Here is a 22707-nt window from a genome sequence, read left to right on the forward strand (position 1 = left end):
AACAAGTTAGATCATCTTTGAGCACTTAGTCTATTTCTAATATCAGTCATCTGTAAATTCATAAGGGGAAATCCCCGGTTCCCACTCTGTCGTGGAAATTGATAATACTTCTACCCGATTTCTGCAACTCCTCATTAACAATCTGCTTGTTAGACTTAAGTCTGATAACGATTTTTCTTAGTCAGTTTAGAAATATTCAGCAAGAAGTATCATCTTTCTATCACCATACAACGTCTTTTCCATATCGACCATGTTAGTTGGTAATGTCGACTCATGGAGAACAGAAACTTCATCTACCACGCCTTCGATAGGGAATCTTGTGAATAAATTATCAATTAAAGCCTGATAAACTGATGATTTCTTATTTGTTTATAAGTGTAATTTTTGTAATTACACATAAAGGTTTGGTGCCATTACCAAGTTCCCTCCCCCGTCTAGAAAGCGAAAGGGAACGAGGTTCCTGGAAAGTGTTCAGAGGTGAATGGGAATTTCTCTCCTTCTTCCCCTTCAATTACCACATTGCTGTTTGCCATGTGCCAAATTACGATGAATTTCGATTAAAGTATCATAGTATAATTATTTCCTTGTTGAATTATTGATACTTTTCAGTGGAAAAAAGGATGAAATTTGAAAATTCCAAATCAAGGTAAATAGACCAACATAAAAGGGGAAAAAGTGTAAAATTTTCCATATAACTATGCGTACAATCCAAACTTAAAATTTCCGTGCAATTAAGCTTACAGTACAAATTTTATGCCTATTTTTCTCACAGCTTTATGGGTTGATTGCCCTGTGCTGTAACTGCTCCACATAATAAATATAAGCTTCAGCAATTATTATAGTAGAAAGCAATGGATATATGAAGCCAAGCACTGCATTTTTTTGTTTCTGATTTTTTCCTTGTATAACATCGATCGTTTTCGATCCTTTTTACAAACCAACTCACTACAAATTCTCCATATATATAAAGTACCCCCCCCCCCCATAAAGAAGAACTTTAAAAAATACTAGGACACATTCTGTTTATTTTCAATAAAGAGTTAATACATTGAATTTCAGCTCCGTAAGTTTAACGGCTTGCGAGATACTAATTTCTTTCCGCAAAAATTCGGATTCTCACTACCTCCTTAGGATATTATGCATTATAATGAAAGCAATATAACATCCCAGTTTGGATTAAGGCCTAACTATATACAGAAGGTAATTTCATTTGACTTTGCAATTTGACCGTGATGATCAGGCACACATAGTTACATTCATTTTTTTTTTAATAATTTACATATTACAGTGATTCAAAAATGCATTTTTTCCAGTAGTTAGCTCCTTTAAAAACTCACAGGTCTCGAGAGCCAAGTAGTAGTATAAGTCCTATTGCTATTATTACAAATAAAAATATATATATCCAAAAGTGCCTGAAGTTCTTTTTTCACTTGGTTAGATTTACTCACCTCAGGTAAGTAGACAGAAACAAGTGGAAAAGGAAGGGAAATGATGGTCTTGAAAGTAAAACGAAGACAAATTTACCAGTCTTCAGAAGATACTGTCTACAATGCAGTGAACAGAGTGGGTCGGTAGATCATACTGAGTCGGTGGGTCGCAGTGGGTCATGGTGGGTGGTGGGTCGCAGTGCGTCACATGCTGTTGACCCACGACCCACTCCATTTCTGTCAATTATACAGACTTCGAATACAAATTAGTTACTTGATTAAGCTCTTTCGTACTTAGTGTTTTACACCTCTCTTCTATTTCACAACTAGTGCACCTTGTGTTAGGAATTTTTGATGTGTGTATATATTGTTCACACTGTAAGCAAAGATTGCGTTCTTTTTTTCCCTCGTTACTAATTAACATGAACCAAACGGTTCGGCGCGTATCTCAAGTGTTTCACGTACTTGAGGTTGAGAACCGCTGTTATATACTTTAAGTTATATGATCTTCTCTTCATGGTTTCAAAACAATAATATAAATAATAACTCAGGTTGAACAACGGATGATTATTTATTATTGTTTCGATTCGAAAGTGAAAAGTTATAAATTTTTGGAAGACTAGGGTTTGAAGATATCTTTGGGAAAACGGCAGTAATTATTTTTCATTTCCTTTTTTCTTTCCAATAAAGTCCAAACATGCCTAGATAAAAATTAGATGTATATGTTGGAAACCTTCATTCCGAATACCAGCAGCCATTAATTCCATTGGTTTTTCCACAGTGATATTTTTATCGTCACTCAACTTCCCAAAGCAAATCAGGGTTGCCACACTCGAGACTCGCGATGATGCCAAACACGGGTCTGAATTATGCTAGATTTTTGTAAATTATGCCAGATTTTCAAATTATCTTTCCTAACTAATTTTAAAGACACACCCCTACTTATCTTCATTATTTTAATGAAGTGTATTAACTGTATTCATGTACAAATTTAATATGACGCTGTTAGGAATGATGATAAATGGCACGTTATAGGGGAGGATGGTCGAATTTATATTTTATGAATGGATAACATTTTAAGAAATATATATAGAAGAGGCCGCTTCCGACACAGCCCTGAAGCATTTCTTTTAGTGTATTACTAGTTGTCCCCTAACGCTCAAATCCCTCCCCTCTCAAGTTGTAAATTAAAAGGAACAGAAACATCCCAGATAATCACACATTCATGTGTCAGTTGGCAGTAATAAAACTATGGGTAAGTAAATATGTTTTTCAGTCATGTTTGCTATTTTTGAACATTTGCGTTTGCTCTGAATTCAACAAAAAATTACAACCGCTGAAATACTGACTGGTTTCATTGCTCCAACCATCGCTTCAACTAAAAAGAATAATTCCCGACGGTCTTTAAACCATTTACATTTTCGTTCTTTTTCTTTTTAACAAAGGGTAAAATGAAATTATGCTAGATTTTGCCAGGATGCTAAAGTCAAGATGCTAGATGCTAAATGCTTGTGGATTATGCTAGATCTAGCACTAAGATGCTAGATATGGCTTCACTGAAGCAAATGTTTTTTTCTAAACTAAAATTGCTTTCCTCATTGCGGATGAATTGTCACATGTGTTTACAGTTATTTCAAACAATTTTTGCAATTACATTTCAAACATACATTACACACAAGTAACATTTCAAATACAAACAATAGAAGCAACAATGCTTCGCTTGTTCCCTTCAGTTGTTACAATTCTGCTATCATCTGAGTCAAGGGTGGTGAGAGAATTAGAAGTGTGCAAAAAGTATAAGAAGGTGTTGTTCGACGGTAATTCATCAATTTCTTCAACTTCGTCACCTGCTTAATCTGAAATTAATGAGTTCGAAGATTCATCGCAGTGTAAAGCGAAACAGTCGTCACTGGCATCCAGTCTGTGTATTTGAACAAAAGATCTCAAGTCAGATCGAATACTAACATAAGGAAGTATTCCAATCACAGACATTTCTTGTGGAGAAATCCAGAAGACTGCATACGCTTTCAGAGTGAATATGAAATATTTTGTGACTACTTCTTCGTCGAACTTGAAGCTCCATATAGTATTACCATTACTGTCCTCACTTTGGTACTCGGTACACCTCCTGTCGCAGCTGATGGTATCAATAATATCGTCTATATAAGGAAAATGTGCTTTGTACTTTGCAACATAAGAACTTCGAAACCAATCTTCCATATTTACTTACGAGCTATTTTTTTATATACGTCCTTTCGATAATACCTAAGTCGCACCACTGAATTTTCCTGCTCTTAGCAACGACAACACAAAGCACAAGAATAGAAACTACAATTTTATCAACAATGATTTAGAATATTCTGTAGTAGGCATAAAATTAGAGAATTGAAAAAATATACATTAAAAAACGAACATTTTTATAGTTTAACGACCCTTGATTGTGCACTGAGGCTAAGGTAATGATGAGATAGATGATTATAGTGGAATGACAAAAGTGAGAGGAAACAGAAGAACCCCGAGACACGGTGTATGTCTATCACAAAGCTCATTTAACGGAAGCTGAGATCGAACCAGGTATCCCACCAGTGGGGTAAGAGAGTTTGGATTTAAATGCAAGTTTAAGGGGCTAGTATGAAAAATAATATTTAGATATATTTAAGAGGTGCCTTATTTTAAATTCATTTTAATCTTTTCATCAAAATGCGAGTTAAAGAAATGCAGAAAATAACATGTAACATACGGTGTAGCTACGGAGAATACATATTATTTCAGTGAAATTTTACACCCATGGCAACTCCCCAATAACATCATAGATAAAATCTAGCAAATTGAATTGAATAAAGACAATCGTAATAAACAAAATGGCGCGGAGCACGTATATATTTTTAAAAAGTGGAAGAATACATACCGAGTGCCAAAACCTGCGAATTCTAACTGACGTTGGGACGTTCCTTTTGTTTAATTGGGCTGTAGTCCAGAATTTCTTTTCAGCACCAAGGCTCTAAAGGAGACGTGCACCTACAACTTTGCGTGGAATGCAAACAACATGAGCTCTCACCGGGAATCGAACCCAAATCTCCCGTACCAAAGGCGCGTATACTAACCATAAAGCAACGAGGGACCAGGAGACATTCTCGTTGTGTTTATCTACTCTCTTGGAGCAAGGAAATGAAATGAAATTGAGAAACAATATGAAGAGCAACAAGGAAGATGAGTTGATCTTGGTTTTAACTTCTTTCAGCAGCGAAGCTATATGAGACGGGACCTACTGATTAACGTGCAATCCGAACCATATGAACTCCAGCAGGAATCGAACCCGGGTTTCCCACGCCAACGGCGCGTACGCTAACCGCTTAGCTACAAATGAGCCCAACAAGTAAGATGCTTCTTTTGAAGACAGCGTTAGTGTAAGTAGTTATTTTCTTGAGTTATTAGATTGATTAGTTGAGTTGTATTGTAGTTTGGCGTCCCGTTCAGCAGTGGGGCTATATGGAACGTAGATCTACAGCGTAATGTGGAATCTGAACCGCATGAGCTCCCGCCGGAAAACGGACCCGGGATTTCTGCGCCGAAGAGGCATATGTTAGCCACGAGGTAGTTCTAATTGATTAAAATATGTATTATTGGGTTTTATGTATAATCGGTGCTAGTGTTAAACACAGGTCTCAAACGAAAAATTTGGAAGAAACTGTTACTTTACCAGAAAATAGTTACTCTACTATAATTGTGTAATTTCATATGACAAAACTAGCCTTTGGCTAGCTGGGGCTCCGTCCCCGGACTCACGCGTTTGCTCGGCCTACAGCCTCGAATGTCTCATGTATCAATCTTTGCATTATCAGTGAATTTCATGCATTTGCTCTTCATTCCTGAATTTGCCCATCTGGGGGTTTCGCCCCCACACCCCCGCCTTTGCTCGACCTACGACCTCGCATCTCTTCAACCCACAATTTTGCTGAATCTCAAATTTCTTTTCCTATTTCAACTATTTAAAAGATAAGATTTTCTGTCCCAAGAAAACGCCTATTTAAATAACATGGGAATTTCTTTATCCCTCCTTTAGACCCCTTAAAAATTAAAAATATTCACTTTTAGCAATTTTTCTGTCGACTAGTCTCGGAAGGCTGCAATCAAGCCAAATTTCTTCATTCTAATCTTGCCGGAAGTGCCTAAACATTTTAGGGTGTAGAAAATGTCCCATATAAATAACATGGGGAGGATTTTTCAATTTTCCATAACACCACTCTAAAGTTAGAAATTTTCATTTTTACTGATTTACTTAAGTGACGCTAACAAAAACGTACAAGCATACCGAATTTCAAGTTTGTATTCCAATTGCAAGTACCTAAAACATGAGATAACAGGTTCATAAAAAAAAAGGCTCATTTAAATAACATGGAGAAATTCTTCATCCCCCATTTAGACCCCCTAAAATTTAAAAATATTCATTTTTGGCGATTTTTCTGTAGGTTAGTCCCGGAAAGCTACCCTCATGCCAAATTTCAACTTTTCCCGACAACCGGAAGTGCCTCTTTAATTTGTCAATTCATGTAGTTTTATATATAGTTAAAATTTTTATGGCTTGTCTCAAGAAAAGTAGAATTATTCAAGCCAAAACTATGCCAAAACTACAGTATCTTACGAGCTCTTCAATAGAAAAATGAAACTTGTTGTATCTCCTCATTAGAAATAAAGGGATCCATGTTTCAGCAATTTTGAAAATTTTCGTTTTAAGGGGAGTAAGTGACCTTTTTGAAATAAATAAAAACGAATGTCGCGATGTTTAGCGACCAATCCCTCCTAGACCGCCATATGAATTCGAAGACGTCTGGTACAGAAGTGGACTATGACCTAACTTATCGACATGAGGAAAAGAAGGAGTTGGGTGGGAAGAGGTGGCATGTAAAAGTAACAAAAATCGACCAATATGAGAGTTTAATCAATAGTTTTCGGGGTCATTGAGATGGATAGTGACACTGCCGATTCCGTTTTACTCCGAGTTCAGTCCCATCAGTATAAAGGTGGGAAGGGGCGACATTTACGAACGTTTATCATTATACTTTCATTGGATGAGTTGATTTTGAGTTTAACGTCCCTTTTCAGCAGCGAGGCTATATGGGACGGGACCTACTGATTAACGTGGAATCAGAACCACATGAGCTCCCTCAGGGAATCAAACCCGGACTTTCCACGCCAAAGGCGTGTACGCTAACCACATAGCCACGGAGGAGCTCACCTTCATCGAAATGCGCATCTAAGGTGGAAAGGGGAACAAATGCTCTCCATAAACCTGTTATACCAGTGCGAAGAACGAGCATTTCAGATAGTAACAGCATAAAATAACACTCGACCTTAACGGAAAAAAATGAAGGAGGGATGAAGCTTAGAAAAATAAGATTTTTGACAAGTCGCGTCTCAGAGACAGGGATTCCACCATACCCCCTCCCCCGAATTGGGTTGTGTCAGCCCCTAAACTTCCTGTAACACTAAGCCTGCCATACGTCATGTAAGAAACGGACAGTCCCGATTTTGGACTCGAGTGTCCGGCCTCCCCGTTAATTTTGTACAGGCATCAGAGTTGGCGTGGGTCAATGAAAACTTGACCCACGACCCACAGACCCACCACCCACCGTGACCCACGACCCACGACCCACTGTGACCCACTCTGACCCACGACCCACCGTGACCCACGACCTACTGACCCACCACCCACCGTGACCCACCACCCACTGTGATCCACCACTCTCATCCATTGTGACCTATTCTGACTCACCAAAATCCACCGTCATCAACTCTGAACACGATCCACGGCCTCTTCTGTACTGACTAAAGAGTTTACACTTGTAATAAAACAAGACTGTGAAATTGTCACTAATCGGAGTTTGAATTTCTAGTCAATCGCTCAAGCACCGCTCTGTCAGAATAATGGTGGATCTGATCTTTATGATATAAAATGGTAAAGTGTTTGTCAGTGAGGAAATTGAAACAGTTCGAGGTAAGGGGAAATTAGTGTGTGCATAAAATATACTTGCACTAAGAGAGTATTCTTGCAAGTGTTAATTTCTGAACGCATTCCAAAAGAAACTTCTATTCGCAGGAAAAAACTCACAGATCTCGAAAGCCAAGTAGTAGTATAAGTCTTATTGTTATTACAATTAAAAATGTCGATATCCAAAACCGCCTGAAGTTCTTTTTTCACTTGGTTAGATATACTCACCTCAGGTAAGTAGACAGAAACAAGTGGAAAAGGAAGGGAAATGAAGGTCTTGGAAGTAAAACGGAGACAAATTTACCAGTCTTCAGAACATACTGTCTACAATGCAGTGAGCAGGGAGGGTCGGTAGATCATACTGAGTCGGTGAGTCGCAGTGGGTCATGGTAGGTGCTGGGTCGCAGTGGGTTACGGTGGTTGGTGGGTCGCAGTGGGTCACGGTGGGTGGTGGGTCACAGTGGGTCATGGTGGGTGGTGGGTCACAGTGGGTTACATGCCATTGACCCACGACCCACTGACCCACTCAGAAAACTTGACCCACCAACCCACTGACCCACTCCATCTCTGCCACTGACTCACTACGGTCCCATGAAGTGACTAAATGCGGTTTACAGTACACTCCTTTTTGACATTTCTCATATTTCAAGGCCTCAAAACTTTGCCAGTTCGAATCCAGTGGCTGGATAACTTAATTGGGGCTTTGCTGGGAATGTTTCCAAGTTGTCGGGTGAATGTAAGGATAGTATCTTTAAATACATGCTCTGGTCGGCTAAGTTCCGTTTTCTTTCTCATAGTTGTTGGTTCTTGTTGTTAATGTTCGAGTGCTATATATTTACATTACCTGGAGATATGCTCAATAAATAAATACAATATTTATTTACTTTCAGAACATAGCAATATTTAATTTAAATGAGGGAGCGAAGTGTGCAAATCTTAGACCTGTGGCATCTACAAGGACCACGTTCTGTCGTCAATCCAATATTGGTTTGGCCATAGTTTATCTTTAACAATTAAGGAAAATCGAAAATAAATTGCCTCGTGAAGAAGACAACATTGTGCGGTACGACAGACAAGTAATATAGAGACGTATTCTTCTTATGCTCTCCGTTGAAGTCCGAGTTCAGTAGGCTGCACAAGTAAGAGCCAATCAATTTCGGATAATGTCGATAAAGAGAAGCATTGTCGTTTTTGTATTTGTTGGTATCATAGACAGAGGAGGAAGAAGGACCATATCTAAATCATACTGATCCTTATAACGGTAGGATTTAGATTTCTGGGCTTTCGGCATCGATGGATAATGTGATCGAGGGATGACGTCCCTCGATCACACTATCCGGGGAAAGGGAAGGAAGGAAGCGGCCTGGAGGTTAGGTACCATCCCGGTATTTGCCTGGTGTGAATGAGGAAAACCCAGGAAATCCTCAATCAGGATGTCTGGCCTGAAAAAGCTTTTTACACTTTTTCGACCGAATGCCCCCACCGAGAATCGAACCCGTCCGGGACCGCTCGCGCCGAAGGCGAGAGCGTTAGCGACTACACTACGCGGGTCCTAATCCTTATTAGGTTTAGCACAACTAAATAGAAAACATAAAGGGAAACTAGAAGAAAGTAATAAACACATAGAGTTAATATCTACTGCATTGTGTATCGAAAAAATATAGAATTCGTTTCTGTAATTTAATTCAAGAGCATGATAGAACCAACCCTGTAACTAAGGATTGATCAAGGTAGCCCCCTGCAACTTGCAGTACTTTAGTAGTATGTATGGATTAGGGATGCGCACGAGTCGAGACATGTCTCGAATCTCGACTCGACTCGACTCGAATTCGAGTCGAGACACACTTTGTAAAATTCGAGACGAGTCGAGACAAACGTATTTCTCGACTCGAATTTTCGAGTCGAGACAGCTGCTAAAAATCTCGACTCGACTCGAATGTCTCGAAAATTTTTCTATAATTTTTAATATTATTTTGAAGAAAGTGCTCGCTCAGAAACACTCGGCACGAGTATTTCAGAAACTGCAGGACTTGTCAGGTGTTCGAGAAGTGCTGTGGTGATTGTCTTCAGCAAGTAGCGAAACCAAGGGGAAAAGACGTCCAAATGTCGAGGGGTTGGGTGCCCCCACCTCATTACAGATGTCGAACGTTCTAGTCTGGGCAGATTGGTAAAACAGAACAGGCGGCGAACTGCGTCGGAACTAAGATCATAGTTTAATGCTGGGCAAAGTACAAGTGTATCTGAACTAGTTTTGTCAAATTTCCGGAAATTTTGAACCTGTTTTTTTTAAAAAAACGTTTTTTTTTCGATTTTCTGGAAAAATTGAAAAAAAATAAATATGTTTGTATTAGATTAATTTTACTAGTAATGATATCTTTTTTTTTTCAAACACGGGAAAAATTTAAGTTCAAAAATTTCAATATTGCGAATATTAAAAAATAGCACTCGAAAATAAAATTATTCCAATTATTATCTATATATTAAAATACTAGATTTACGCGTATATGTTTCTCCTCACAGAAAAGTTTATATGTTTGTCTCCAATCCTTTCAACAATGAGACCTCGAACCCACAAGTGCTAGAAACGTGCCGTTTTCATTTGTCGATTCCAAATTTTATGTAAATTGTCCAGTTCTAATTGAATATTTTTGTAAAAAAAAAAAAAAAAAAAACATGGCCATTAGTTCTTTATTGCATTTATAGGGGTACACAAGAAGTACTGTGGGGGCGAGGTGGCTCAGTGGTAGGACGTTCACCTCCGGTGCATGGGGTCCCTGGTTTGATCCCAGATCGCGCCGTGTGGACTTTGTGGTGGACAAACACCATGCTCGTGGGTTTTCTCGGGGTTCTCCCGTTTCCTCCCACTTTCTTCATTCCACCATTTCATTCATTTCTCATCATCACCGTCTCCTTTAGCCTAACCGGTATAACCGTAGGACGTAAAACTAAAGATTTCATTTCAGTAGAAGTACTGAAATTTTTGAAAAAGTAAAGCATCATACCCTACGAGTTATATATTCCAACATCACATAGTTGTATATAGGGGTTGTATATCTGTCAGCCGTTTGTTTCATGGCCAAATGATAATGAAAACGAAGGATAACCATTTCTCCAGTCTAAGATTAATCTTCATTGTTTGGAGCGTTCTTTTTTCAATAAACACCGTTTATCACTGACATAATTAATTGTGTGTGTACTTTATTTACTTAATAAATAATGCATGCAAATGCATGCATACACGATATGGGCATTCAGTAAATGGATACTTGAAAATTTGAACTCAATTATCTATACAAGCCGGCTACGAGTCTTTTGTTAGCCGGCTACGGGTGCAGTGCAAACTACTCTTTGGATTGAGCTTTTTACCGGATGTGTAGCCTACCGAAGGACCACACAGATGTTATCGAAACTATTGTGCTTTGTGTTTTTTTTTTGTATGCTTTGGCAGAAAGTTCTGTAGATATCGAAGCCCGCCAGTGAAGCCATATCTAGCATCTTGGTGCTAGATCTAGCATAATTCACTCCCATCTAGCATCTAGCATCTTGACTTTAGCATCTTGGCAAAATCTCATTCTTTCCTCTGGAGAACAGAAAAAGAACGAAAATTTAGATGGCTCACTGAGCGTTGGGAATTACCCTTAATTGAAGCGATGGTTGGAGTAATAAAACCAGTTAGTATTTCCGCTGTTGTATTGTTGAATTCACAAAAATGTTCAAAAATAAGCAAAACGTGACTCTGTACAAGATGTTTACTTACCCATAGTTTTATTATTGTCAACTGAACCCTGAGTGTCTGGGATGTTTCTGTCCCTTCTCACTTTACAACTTGAGAGGGGAGGGGGGTATGACCGCTAAAAGAAATGCTTCAGTGCTGCGTCGGAAGCGGCATGTATTGTATATATTTCTTCCCCTGATTCTCTTTCCAATACAGAGAACCGACTCTTTAAATGAAGAAAGAACCCTGAACCCTCCCGAAAATGCAAAAATGAATGATGCGTACAAATAACAAATCTATTGATGAATCAAATAATGCAGATACATGAGAAGATGATGACGTGTGTCTTGTAATTGTTATATTAATATCCACTGGATTAAGTGAAAGTATAAAATTGATTTGATGACTGTCAAATTGACGTCACCTTGGTAAGTCATTATTTTTTAATATTTAGTAATATTAAATTAGATTATAGTTTAGCGTCGTTTTCAGGAGCAAAGCTCTACAAGACGTGAACGTACAGTTTAAAGTCGGATTTGAAACACATGAGCTCCTACCATGAATCAAACCTCGTTCGAGAAAGGCGCATACGCTAACCACATAGCAACGGGGAGCTCAACATTTAGTGATATGTATATTAAGTTGTAAAATTATATTCGTTTAATTTTCACTAATATAATCTTCACAATGTAAAGCATTCGCTAGGCACGTTATCTTGTTTAAAAACAAAAAGGCTATCTCTTATGTTTCCGTCTCGGGGTTGGACTGCGGGATGATAGAAATCCGAAAGAGATGTTTTTATTATATTTTGTGCAGTAGATCTGCTCCTTCATAATCTCCGTGTTTGATAAGAATGAACCTCCCTGGCTCACGAAAATGTACACGTAATATAACAAATCATGCACATTAAATGCCAGACTAATATAGCAAACATTGAAGATGCCCCCCTAGAAAATTTTCTTCGGCCGCCCATGTCTGGAGGTACAGAATTTCGCAACTTAGTGGATACGATGTGGATGTATTCAAAGTCTACTGATTTACCCATAAAATTTAAATTTTATAACAATATTCTCAGTGAATACTATTATGGAGAACTATTTTTTTTAATTCGATCGCTTTTTTTTTTTTTTTTTTTTTTTTTGTTCACCAGGTCTTGGTAATCGTCTGGCACGAAAAATGAAGTTTCTACAAGTGTTTCCCCAGCATTCTTTTTTTTTTTTTTTGAGAAAGGGGTCCTCCAGGAGCGTTATTGAGGGTGTAGTTCCTACGTTTGTTATATACATATATTTAGATATAGATAGATATAAATATAGAGACACTGCGTATATATATATATATATAAAGATAAGTAGGAGCGGGTCTTTAAAATTAGTTCGGAAAGATAATATGAAAATCTGGCATAATTTGTAAGAATCTATCTAGTCTAATATATATAAAATAAATAGTTTGTTTGTGTTTGTCTGTTTGTGTGCGGCCTGGGGACCAGACGAGTGGACCGAGAGTTACTAAATTTTAGTCAGGAGTACCCTGGCCCAGGCCCCAGATCAAGACGAATCTTTTTTTTTTTTAATTTGGACCAGGAGGTCTCAGGGGGCTCTTACAGGGACATGTAAAAGTGGTAGAAAATGGCCGATATTACTGTCGAATTCGTAGTTTTCGCGGTCGTTGAAAACTCTGATCACATTAACTTACAAATTCACCCTATTCGGGCCGGGGGTCACCGGGGGGATCGGATACCGAGACAAGTAAAAGTAATCCAAAATGACCGATATTAGTGTCAAATCCATAGTTTTCGCAGTCGCTGAAATCAATGGTGACAATTCCATTAGCGATGATATGCAAATTCAGCTATAATTGTATGCGGACCGGGAAAAATCTTTAAGTTTCTACGTCCCACGGTTATGCCGGTTAGGCTAAAGGAGACGGTGATGATGAGAGATGAGTGAAAGGGTGGAATGAAGAAAGTGGGAGGAAACGGGACAACCCCGACAAAACCCACGCACACGGAGTTTGTACACCACAAAGTTCACTTGGCAGGGGCAGGAATCGAACCCGGGACCCCAAACACCAGAGGTGAACGCTCTACCACTGAGCCATCGCGGCCCCCAATGAGGTTGGAAGCTGGTCAGTCATGGCGGGAGGTGGCACATGCCATAGGAATGGCACAAAGTGTGATTTCCCGATTGTGGAATCGATTTCAAACAACTGGAAGTGTTCGAAGAAGACAAGGACAGGGCCGTCCACTAGCAACTAAAGCCAGAGACGATCGTTATCTGTTGTTAACAGCCCGTCGAAACCAGAATACAACTCTGCTACCGCGAGCCTTCCGAACAACAACAGGACGCATAATATCTACTCGAAGGTCCGCAATCGTCTTCGAGAAGGTGGTCTCTACGCACGTAGGCCTATGGTGTGTGTCCCATTAACTGCACGACACCGTGTTGATCGAAGAGCGTAGGCGAAGGAACATCGTGGGTGGGGACGCAATGAATGGGGCAATGTTTTGTTCTCTGACGAGTCTCGATTCAGTGTAGAGCCTAATAATCGACGTGTTTTCATCTGGAGAGAGTGTGGAACACGACACAATTCCATGTTTGTGCGAGAAAGATCCCAGTATCATAGTGGTGGACTGATGGTGTAGGCAGGAATCAGCATTGGTGAGCGTACTGAGCTCCACATCATCCGAAATGGCTCTTTGACGGCTCTCAGATATAGGGATGAGATCATGAAAACTCTTGTTCTTCCTTATGCTGGTGCCATTGGTGATTCGTTCCTCTTTATGGATGACAATACTTGTCCTCACAGAACTCGGTTAGTGGATGAGATGCTGAGGGTATCGCTCGGATGAAGTGGCTAGCATGCTCTCCGGATCTCGTTCCAGTTTAGCATGTCTGGGATATGCTTGGCAGACGAATTGCCGCTAGGCCAGTAAATCCAACAACCATTCCAGAGCTGGAAGTCGCTCTTCTGGATGAGTGGCACAACATCCCCCAAGAACTCTCTAGTGTATCTTAAAGCATTTCTTCTTGTATGATATATATGAGTCAAACACAAGCTTATTCATACACTATCTTAAGGTCTTGTGTGATATTTCAGCTGAACCCCTAATTTTTTTGAGCATTATATACAGTATATATATATATATATATATATATATATATATATATATATATATATATAGTGGCGGATTAAGGATATGATCAAGGGAGGGGCTAAACCATAGTTTGCAGTTTTATCCAGTGTAAAGCAGGATTGAAGCCCATTTTATGCAGTGTATACTTGAGTGTGAAGGGGGGGCTATAGCCCCCTTGGATCCGCCTCTGTATATATACATGATCGAAAATGGCCTCGAATCCATACTCGCTGAGATGAGCAGAAGATGCCGTTTAAATCCACAAATTCAGCCCCATTAGTACTCTAAGGAGGATGGTGACATGTAAAGATAATTGAAAATTATCGATATTAATGTCAAATTCATAGTTTTGGGGCTCCACAAGTTCATTAGTGACAGTTTTGGTGCCCTTTGTGTCCAAAATGAAACGTATTCTCCCCGTGCGAAGAATGGATATTCTGCTAGTCTGTGATAATAACTAACGGAAGTTTCATTTAATATATTTCTCGCTGCTCAAATTTACTCACTTGTGCGGTATATGTGTGTAAAGTAGAATTAAAACCTGTTGCTTTAAGTATTTTTCCGTTAGCGAAATACATTGTATATACAGTAGGACGTCGATAATCCTAACGTCAAAAATCCGAATGCGGTCCCTAGAAGCTTTTTACATTTTGTCTTAACGCTAGCGATAAACAAACAATAGCGCGTCCATCGACAGTGTTTTTACAAAAGTTCATTTATATGTAATTGTTTGTCATGTATTTTTACTTTTATTTTTTCTTAGGTCTATAAGTTTTAAGTGTGACTTACAAGAACAGTGTTATTTAGAGTACAAGCAAGTTCTTCAGAAATATTAAATGTAAGTAGCCTTACGTACGGTATTGTAATTACTGTATGTACTGAATAACCACTGTATCGATAGAAGAACATACCGTACAGTATGTCAGCCTAAATGGCATTTTCTTGGTCATTTTCGAAAATCCGAACAATTTGAAAATCCGAATACCTGTGGTCCCAATTAGTTCGGATTTTCGACTTCCCACTGTATATGTTGCAGACATGTTATAGCAAGTAAGATTACAAGCATCAGGCTAACAAATAGTTTTTAAACTACATTTTCCTGTTTTTGTCAATATTTCCGAACAAACGATTTTTTCTAATGGTTTCAAAATTTCCGGAATTTTACATAGAACAATCAAGATATCTCTATGAAATATATGTTTGATTTAACATATTAACTAAAATGATTCTGTGATTAAATGATGATTCTGATAACATCCAAATTTTCCGTTTTTTCCGCAGCTCGGAAAAACAGTAAAAACACTGTTCTTTTTTTTAACCCAAAATTTCCGGTTTTTTCATAGGCCTTCCCAACACTAGTCTGAACACACACTCCTAACGATGGCGAATGCTAACACCACGACATCGGCAACTATAACTAAAATGAACACGTGACCATCGCCACTAGACTTTGGCACAATGGCAGAGCGTTGCATTGTCTGATGAATCCCGATATCTTCTTCATCATGACGATGTGAGGGTGCGAATCCGTAGTGTTCATAGGGAACAGCTCCTTGACATCTGTACTGCGGGACGGAGACAAACTGGCTGCGGCTTAATTATTATCTGGGGAACATTCAGGTGAGCATCTATGTGTCTAGTGGAGCTTGAGCAAGGCACCATGACGGCCGAGGTATCACACGCTGCTTGCAGACTACGTACACCCCTTCATGACGGCCATGTTTCCCATCGGTAGTGGCATTTTTCGACAAGATAATGCACCATGTCGCAAGGCCAGGAGTGTGATGGAGTGGTTCGAGGAACACAGGAGCGAGTTCCAAGTGATGTGCTGGCCCCAAACTCTCCGGATCTGAACCCAATCGATCACATCTGGGATGTGATTGAACGTGACGTGAGGGTGCATCACCCCCTCCCCGGAATTTACGGGAATTAGATGACCTGTGTGTGCATATGTTGTGCCAACTCTCTCCAGCGACCCACCGAGGAACATTGCGACCATGCCAAGACGCGCTGCCGTTGCTATTCATGCCAAAAGGTGGATATACTAACAATTAGGTAGGTAGTCATAACGGTCTGGCTGATGTGTGTATATATTTTAACTCGTATATTTTGTCTCGACTCGAATTTCGAGACATCTCGACTCGAATTCGAGTCGAGTCGAGACAGAGACTGTCGAGTCGAGACACGAGTCGAGACAGCAACATATTTTCGAGTCGAGACAACATTTTCTCGAGTCGAGTCGAGACAGGCTTAAATCTCGACTCGACTCGACTCGAACGCATCCCTAGTATGGATCTAAGGTGAACTCAAGTCACCCCTGCTCCAACCCACAAATTTCGGCGTCTCTACCTTTATTTTCTGGCTATAGGCCTGATTTAAACACTTTCCATTTTACTTGTCACTCTCAAGTTTCCTGAATGTCTATAGTGACTCTTGTATGACTGGCAACCCTACACAACGATCTTATTCGTTTGCGTCGGGAACCTCCCACTAGTACTGCCCCGTAATTTCAACTTTTGTCTGAACATTTTTTTTTGGGGGGGGGGAATAGTACTACAAACAGGAGTTCATAGACAATTTTTGTTAACAGTTCGCGATAAGTTACTGCTAGCGATAAGAAATAAATGGAAATAATAAAAATAAATTATTCTTACCTGCAGCAGAAATATGCGCAGTGCGCTTGGATCTTTTGCGCACGTTGGATCCTCCGTTGTCATTTTGTTGAATTACTTCATTACTACATTGTCTAGAAATAAAATGGAATGTGTATTACGATTCATTTGACGGTACAGTACAAAATCTATTTAAAAAAAAAGTCAATTGTGGTTATTTAATCGTGTCACTGTAGTAAAGTTTTATATGCACAAACGACGAAGTAAAGAACTTAAAAAAAAGCTAACGTATGTTGATCAATTATTTTTTTATTATTTAAACATATCAAATATTAAGTCAGAAGGAAAATGACACATGCATGAAACACTACGGTTTGTTTAATAGAATATACAAATTTTGTTAAAATATTTTGAATTATAAGTGACGGAAGTTTTATAAAACAGGTATAAGACCTGATATTACACATTTTCTCCTTTTTTCCGAATCGCTTAAGTGTTTCATTCAGAGATAGATTTCGGAAGGGGGGGGGTAATACTGCTACTTAGAGATACTTTTAAGAGCTCCAAACTCTGGGATGGGTTTTATTTATATACAAAATAAGAAAGTTTCCTTTTCTGGGGGGGACGATCGCTCTGATCGCACCCTGAATCCGCCCCTGGTCTCATTGAAACATATTAGATATAACCACCCTTGACTCTGTACCAAAACAAGAAGTAGTTAAAATTTACTAGTGTTTTCGGTTTCAATATTGATTGACACAATGCGATAAGAAATATCAAAAAACGGTATCCTGAAAGCGATTCAACGTCCTTAGAATAGGTTCCATATCCTCTATTAACTCTCTATTCAAATCGACCGTTATCAACCGTTTTCGTCTCAGCGTTGGTCGTCATACAACAAAAACAATAATAGAGAGCAACAAGTGTTTTTTTAATCGATTCAGTGTCTCAAGAAAACATAACCATAGCTACCCGTAATACTCTATCAAAACCGGAAGTGGTTCAAGTGTTCTAGTACTTTTCGTTTCAATATTGAGTTACACAGAAAATAAATGATAAAGAGATAATGAGAAGTATACAGGGTGTTTCACAACAACACCGGCAACATTTGGGAGGTGATTCCTCACACTAAGATAAGACAAAAAGTATAGACCAATCTGAGTGTACAAATGTTTCCTTTCGGAGTTATAGGCTGCCGAAAACATGAAAAAATGAACTTTGAAAGTCCACAGCTCTAAAACTATTGCACCTACCGTAGTCGTGTTAACACTTCACTTAGGAACTGTAATCAATATTTACGTCGTGGTTCGGAGTGACTTTTATTTCTCATATATTCCCCTTTTTCTTAGTTGTGATTCCCAGTTACGCTACGACGATTATGACTACTGCCCATGCCTACAATTTCAACTTGCGATGACTGGGAGCATGGCAGATGAAAATGTAGACAACGTAAAATTTTTGTTAAGCTACACATATAATAGAGTTAAATGTTAAATATATAACAAATGACAAAATTACTTTTTTGTAGAAAGAATGTAATATTACTGTATAAACACAAGTATTACATGCATGTACGTTTCGAATACATCTACTATTAACAATTCAGTATTAATAACGCGGCGTGTGGTGGCTTAAATAGTAGGTAACGTGGTGGCTTAAAATGGTAGGTAACTCACGTGTTTCTTCGGCTAGCCTGTTCAGGTTGCTCCTTCGATGTCCTGTATTCGAGTATATACGGTGTTTCTGAAGTTGCAGTCCTAAGTTTGAGTTCCGGTTGCTCCTTCTTCAGTAAGTATCCCACGTGGTGCTATGAGTATGATGTTGACTTCGTAGTTTTGGCCGACTCGTACTTGAAGGCTTAGTTTACGTTCATTCTGGTGAATAACAGCTTTGATTGATTAGTCGTAGTATAACGTTCTCGTAACTAAAACTATTATGTTTAACTTTCAACACTAATTAATGAACTGCTTAACTGGTTCACAAGTTAAAGTTTGTTTGTTCACAATTGATGAGATACGACTTAAAAGAAACACACGCGTTACATTCTAAGCAGCAGGGTACGCTGCTCTTAAAGGGCGCGCTATGCGCGAACAAACGTCGACAAGTCTTTCCTCGATTAGACACAGGGCGACTGTGTAACGTAATAGTCCCAATAAATGTATATTTTATATATATTTTGTATAAGAACATTTGTAAGAGCGCAAAGGATAAAAACTACATAGAGGGAGAGATAGTCTATAATTGACAGGCCTATGTCTGAAGTGAGCTACCATCTGGTGGGCAATCTCGGTACTCGGTAGAGAACTAAACCGGGCCGTCCCGAATTTGCCTCACTTTGGATTTCGCAGGTAAGGAGTAATGACATATTTAAGTTACTTCTATTGAAAGGATTTAATCTATAAAAATGTAATACTTCAATTTTATTTAGACTATATGTAAATGGAAAAGGAAGTCTTTAGGTATCATCCCGGCATATTTAGGTCTCATGGAAAAATATATTTGGTCTATATTAACCTTCGAAATTTAACCTGCCACGAGGCCTTATGCAAACAAATCATTTGTGCTCACAATTAAAATTATTAAACTTGTTATTCGTCTTGAGACTTTACGAAATTAATGGTTTAGAGTATATAAAAGATACCGTATTTAAATTACGATTTCGATATTGAATATTTATATTACTTGTTGTTCTTCGTTACATTTTCACTACTTGTTTAACGTGTATAAAAAGCATATACTTTCCATGTTAATAAAATTGTTGCTTTAAAATTAGTATTATATTTCCCACGATATCTATTAATAATCCTTGTGCTGGCCTCCGTTGAATTTATAGAATTCACTAGAAGCCAAGCATGTTACATAATTTTTAAGGCTGCGAAATCCAAAGTCCATCAAGTGGGCAAGCATAAAAATTACAGCTGTCTTCTTGATGAGATATCGTGTGGGAGAAAAAAAAAAATATTGAAAGTTGTGAGCACCTTAGAGATTTATCAAGTGTAAAACATGAGTGAACATAATTTAATTTCTTTCTCGGATAATGAAGATTTTACTGAAAGTAATGAAAGTGATAAAGGTGAATTTAATCAAACTGTTGAAACTGAAAATGAAGTTGGTGTGGGTTACCCAAACGCCCAGGTTTTTAGAGAGCCACTTAATGTTGAGTTGAATGCACGAGGTTCACGGGAGCCATTTCGTGCTGAACAAACTGCACACACAGCCAGTGGGTTATATGGTGCAGAATTAAATGCACACTCCTTTAGAGAACAATACTGTTCTGAACAAAATGTACAAGCTCCGTGTGAGCCCTTTAATAGTGAACATTTTTCACAGACAATTAGGTACCCATGTCCACGTTGTGGCAATATTAGTGGTGCAGGTAAACCTTATGTAGGCCAATCAAAGGTATCTTGGACTAAGGTTCCGATGCGACGCGGTGTGAATGTACAGTCTGTAGGCCAAAATAATCTTGGACAAGGCACAGATATACATCAGCGTAACATTTATTTTTCAAAACACAATAATAAAGGTACTCCCAATGTACAGGGTAGACAGGATCAGTTCATGAAAAATGAACGAACTGTGTCCTATAGGAATGAAAATGAAACGCAGTGTAAACAGTACATTAATAATGAAAGTAGAATGCCGTCTTCATTGGCACAGATGAATTTAATGCAGCCAAATATGGCACGTCCTGCTATTCAATGTAACTTTGATAAATTACTAGGGCAAAGTGTTTTCCGTTCATTGGAACAGCAAATTAAGTCATTACCTATAGTAGATGGCACAGATAGCCATTCTTGTTTCATCTTTCTGGTTAGGTTAGATGAGCTTATAAGGAGGTATGACTTGGAATTAGAAGCTATTTTGGTAGCAAGTTTAACCCAAACTAGGGGTGAATTTAACAGAACCTTTCATTCTTTCCTTACACGTTGTAATGATTGGGAGGAAATTTGTACTAATTTGCTATGTAAATATATATCCACAGTAGGTCGCACACAATATGTACGAAAATTCTTCTACCGATTAATGAATGATGGGGAAGAACTTGGAACATTTTTCCAAGAGAAAATCAGTGTTGCCAATGTTCTGGGTATGACATACACTGAACAAATATTTTGTAATATTGTAACCAGTCTGGTTTTACCAGAAATATACCAAAATTGTTTTGGGGAGCCATACCATCTTCAGTTTCTGAATTGTTGACCATAGCGCAAACTTACGATCATTTTGTTAAATATCAAAGAGATTATATGTCACTTAAAACAATGCCACCTGCTATAAATATACCGAACATTTTTGAAGAAACACAAAATCATTCTAAAATTCAAAAACAAGTTTCTGGCTTGCAAAATGAAAAACGTAATCTTATTAGATGCTATAAATGTGCTGGTTATGGACATACTCAGCGGTTCTGTGTTAGTGGAAAAACTATGCGTACATCAGTGCCACCTTCAAAAACACTAATTAATATGCAGCGTGATAAACAAATATTATACATCATAGTACTAATTGCGGGCATCACAAACTCTTGTTTATTGGACACAGCTTCTAGTATCAATTTGATAAGCAGAAAATATTTACATCAAATTATGTGTCGTGTTCCTATAAACCCTACTTCAGCAGAATTAGTGACTACCACTGTTGATGGTCATTTGGTTGAACTTCATGAAAACACAGAAATTAAATTTTCAATTCAAGGTTGTGAATTCAGTGAAACATTTTACATCATAAACTCTCCACATTTTGATTTGCTGTTAGGAAATAACTTTCTTTTAAAATGGAAAGCTGATATCAAATTGAGTGCCAAACAATTTATAATTGAACAGAAGAATCTTACTGTTCCTCTATTTTGGAGGGATTATTTGTCTCCAATGGAAACTACTCGTCCTATATCTCATTCCAGTGTCTCCGATGCGGTCCGGAGTCACTCTAGAGAGAGGCGTAATGGACAAAGGATCGTACGGGAAGGACACTGGAAACCAAAAACAAATAAACAAAGTGCCCGGCAGAAACAGCACTGTACCTTTCTGGCAGCAGATTCCGGTGGACCGGAGGACCAGGCCACAACAAAGAAACCAGGTAGTGAATACCTTGTTTATTATCATAATAAAACGAATAGCATTAATGACATATATGATGAATGTGATTCTGACAATTGTAATTTTGATAATACTTCCTCTCTTTCAGTTAAACTTGTAGAACAATACCCAGATTTACCATGTTATGTTGAAAATCTTTGTGAGAAATATAGTGATGTTATCACTGAACAACTAGGGACAATAAAAGGGTTCACTTATGAAATAGAAATGGAGGATGAAACTCCAGTACGTCTACCCCCATATCAAATTACAGGCCCTAAACTTAAGGCTCTTGATAATTATATAAATCAGCTTATCGACAAGGGAGTGGTTCGTGAGGTCGATTTTTCTCCTTATTCGTCTCCGTGTTTTTTAGTTCACAATAAGGACGGTACTCCTAGACTCGTTATAGCATATTCAGAAATTAACAAGAAAGTAAGGGTTAATAGTTATCCATCCCCGCATGTAGAAGCTACTATAGCGAATTTAGGAAAGGATACCATCTTCGGAAGATTAGATATAAAGCAAAGTTTCTATCAGTTCTCTATCTCTGAGAGTAGTAGAAAATATACTACATTTTGTACACCTAACCGTTTATTAGAACATTTAGTTCTCCCAATGGGATTTCGTTTGAGCCCATATGTTCTTACTAGTTTCATGTACAAAATCTTTGGGGATTTAGTAGGTAAAAATCTTGAAATTTTTCAAGATGATTTCCTTATTCATGCCTCAGATATTGAAACCTATAAAAAA

At 38.3% G+C, this 22707-nt stretch overlaps 1 protein-coding gene across 1 annotated transcript in view; it reads right to left on the reverse strand.

Annotated features, from left to right (window-relative positions):
• LOC145671125 (facilitated trehalose transporter Tret1-like) overlaps positions 1–22707 on the reverse strand; it is a 71640-nt gene that overhangs the window by 36428 nt on the left and 12505 nt on the right. The window contains exon 2 of the mRNA XM_081739921.1: positions 16919–17010. Within this exon, the coding sequence (XP_081596047.1) occupies positions 16919–16981 (63 nt within the window). The 5' untranslated portion in view covers positions 16982–17010. The remainder of the gene's footprint in view (positions 1–16918; positions 17011–22707) is intronic.

This window comes from Thermobia domestica, chromosome 15 (genome assembly GCF_964235325.1).
Source record: "Thermobia domestica chromosome 15, izTheDome1.hap1.1, whole genome shotgun sequence".
NCBI lineage: Eukaryota > Metazoa > Arthropoda > Insecta > Zygentoma > Lepismatidae > Thermobia > Thermobia domestica.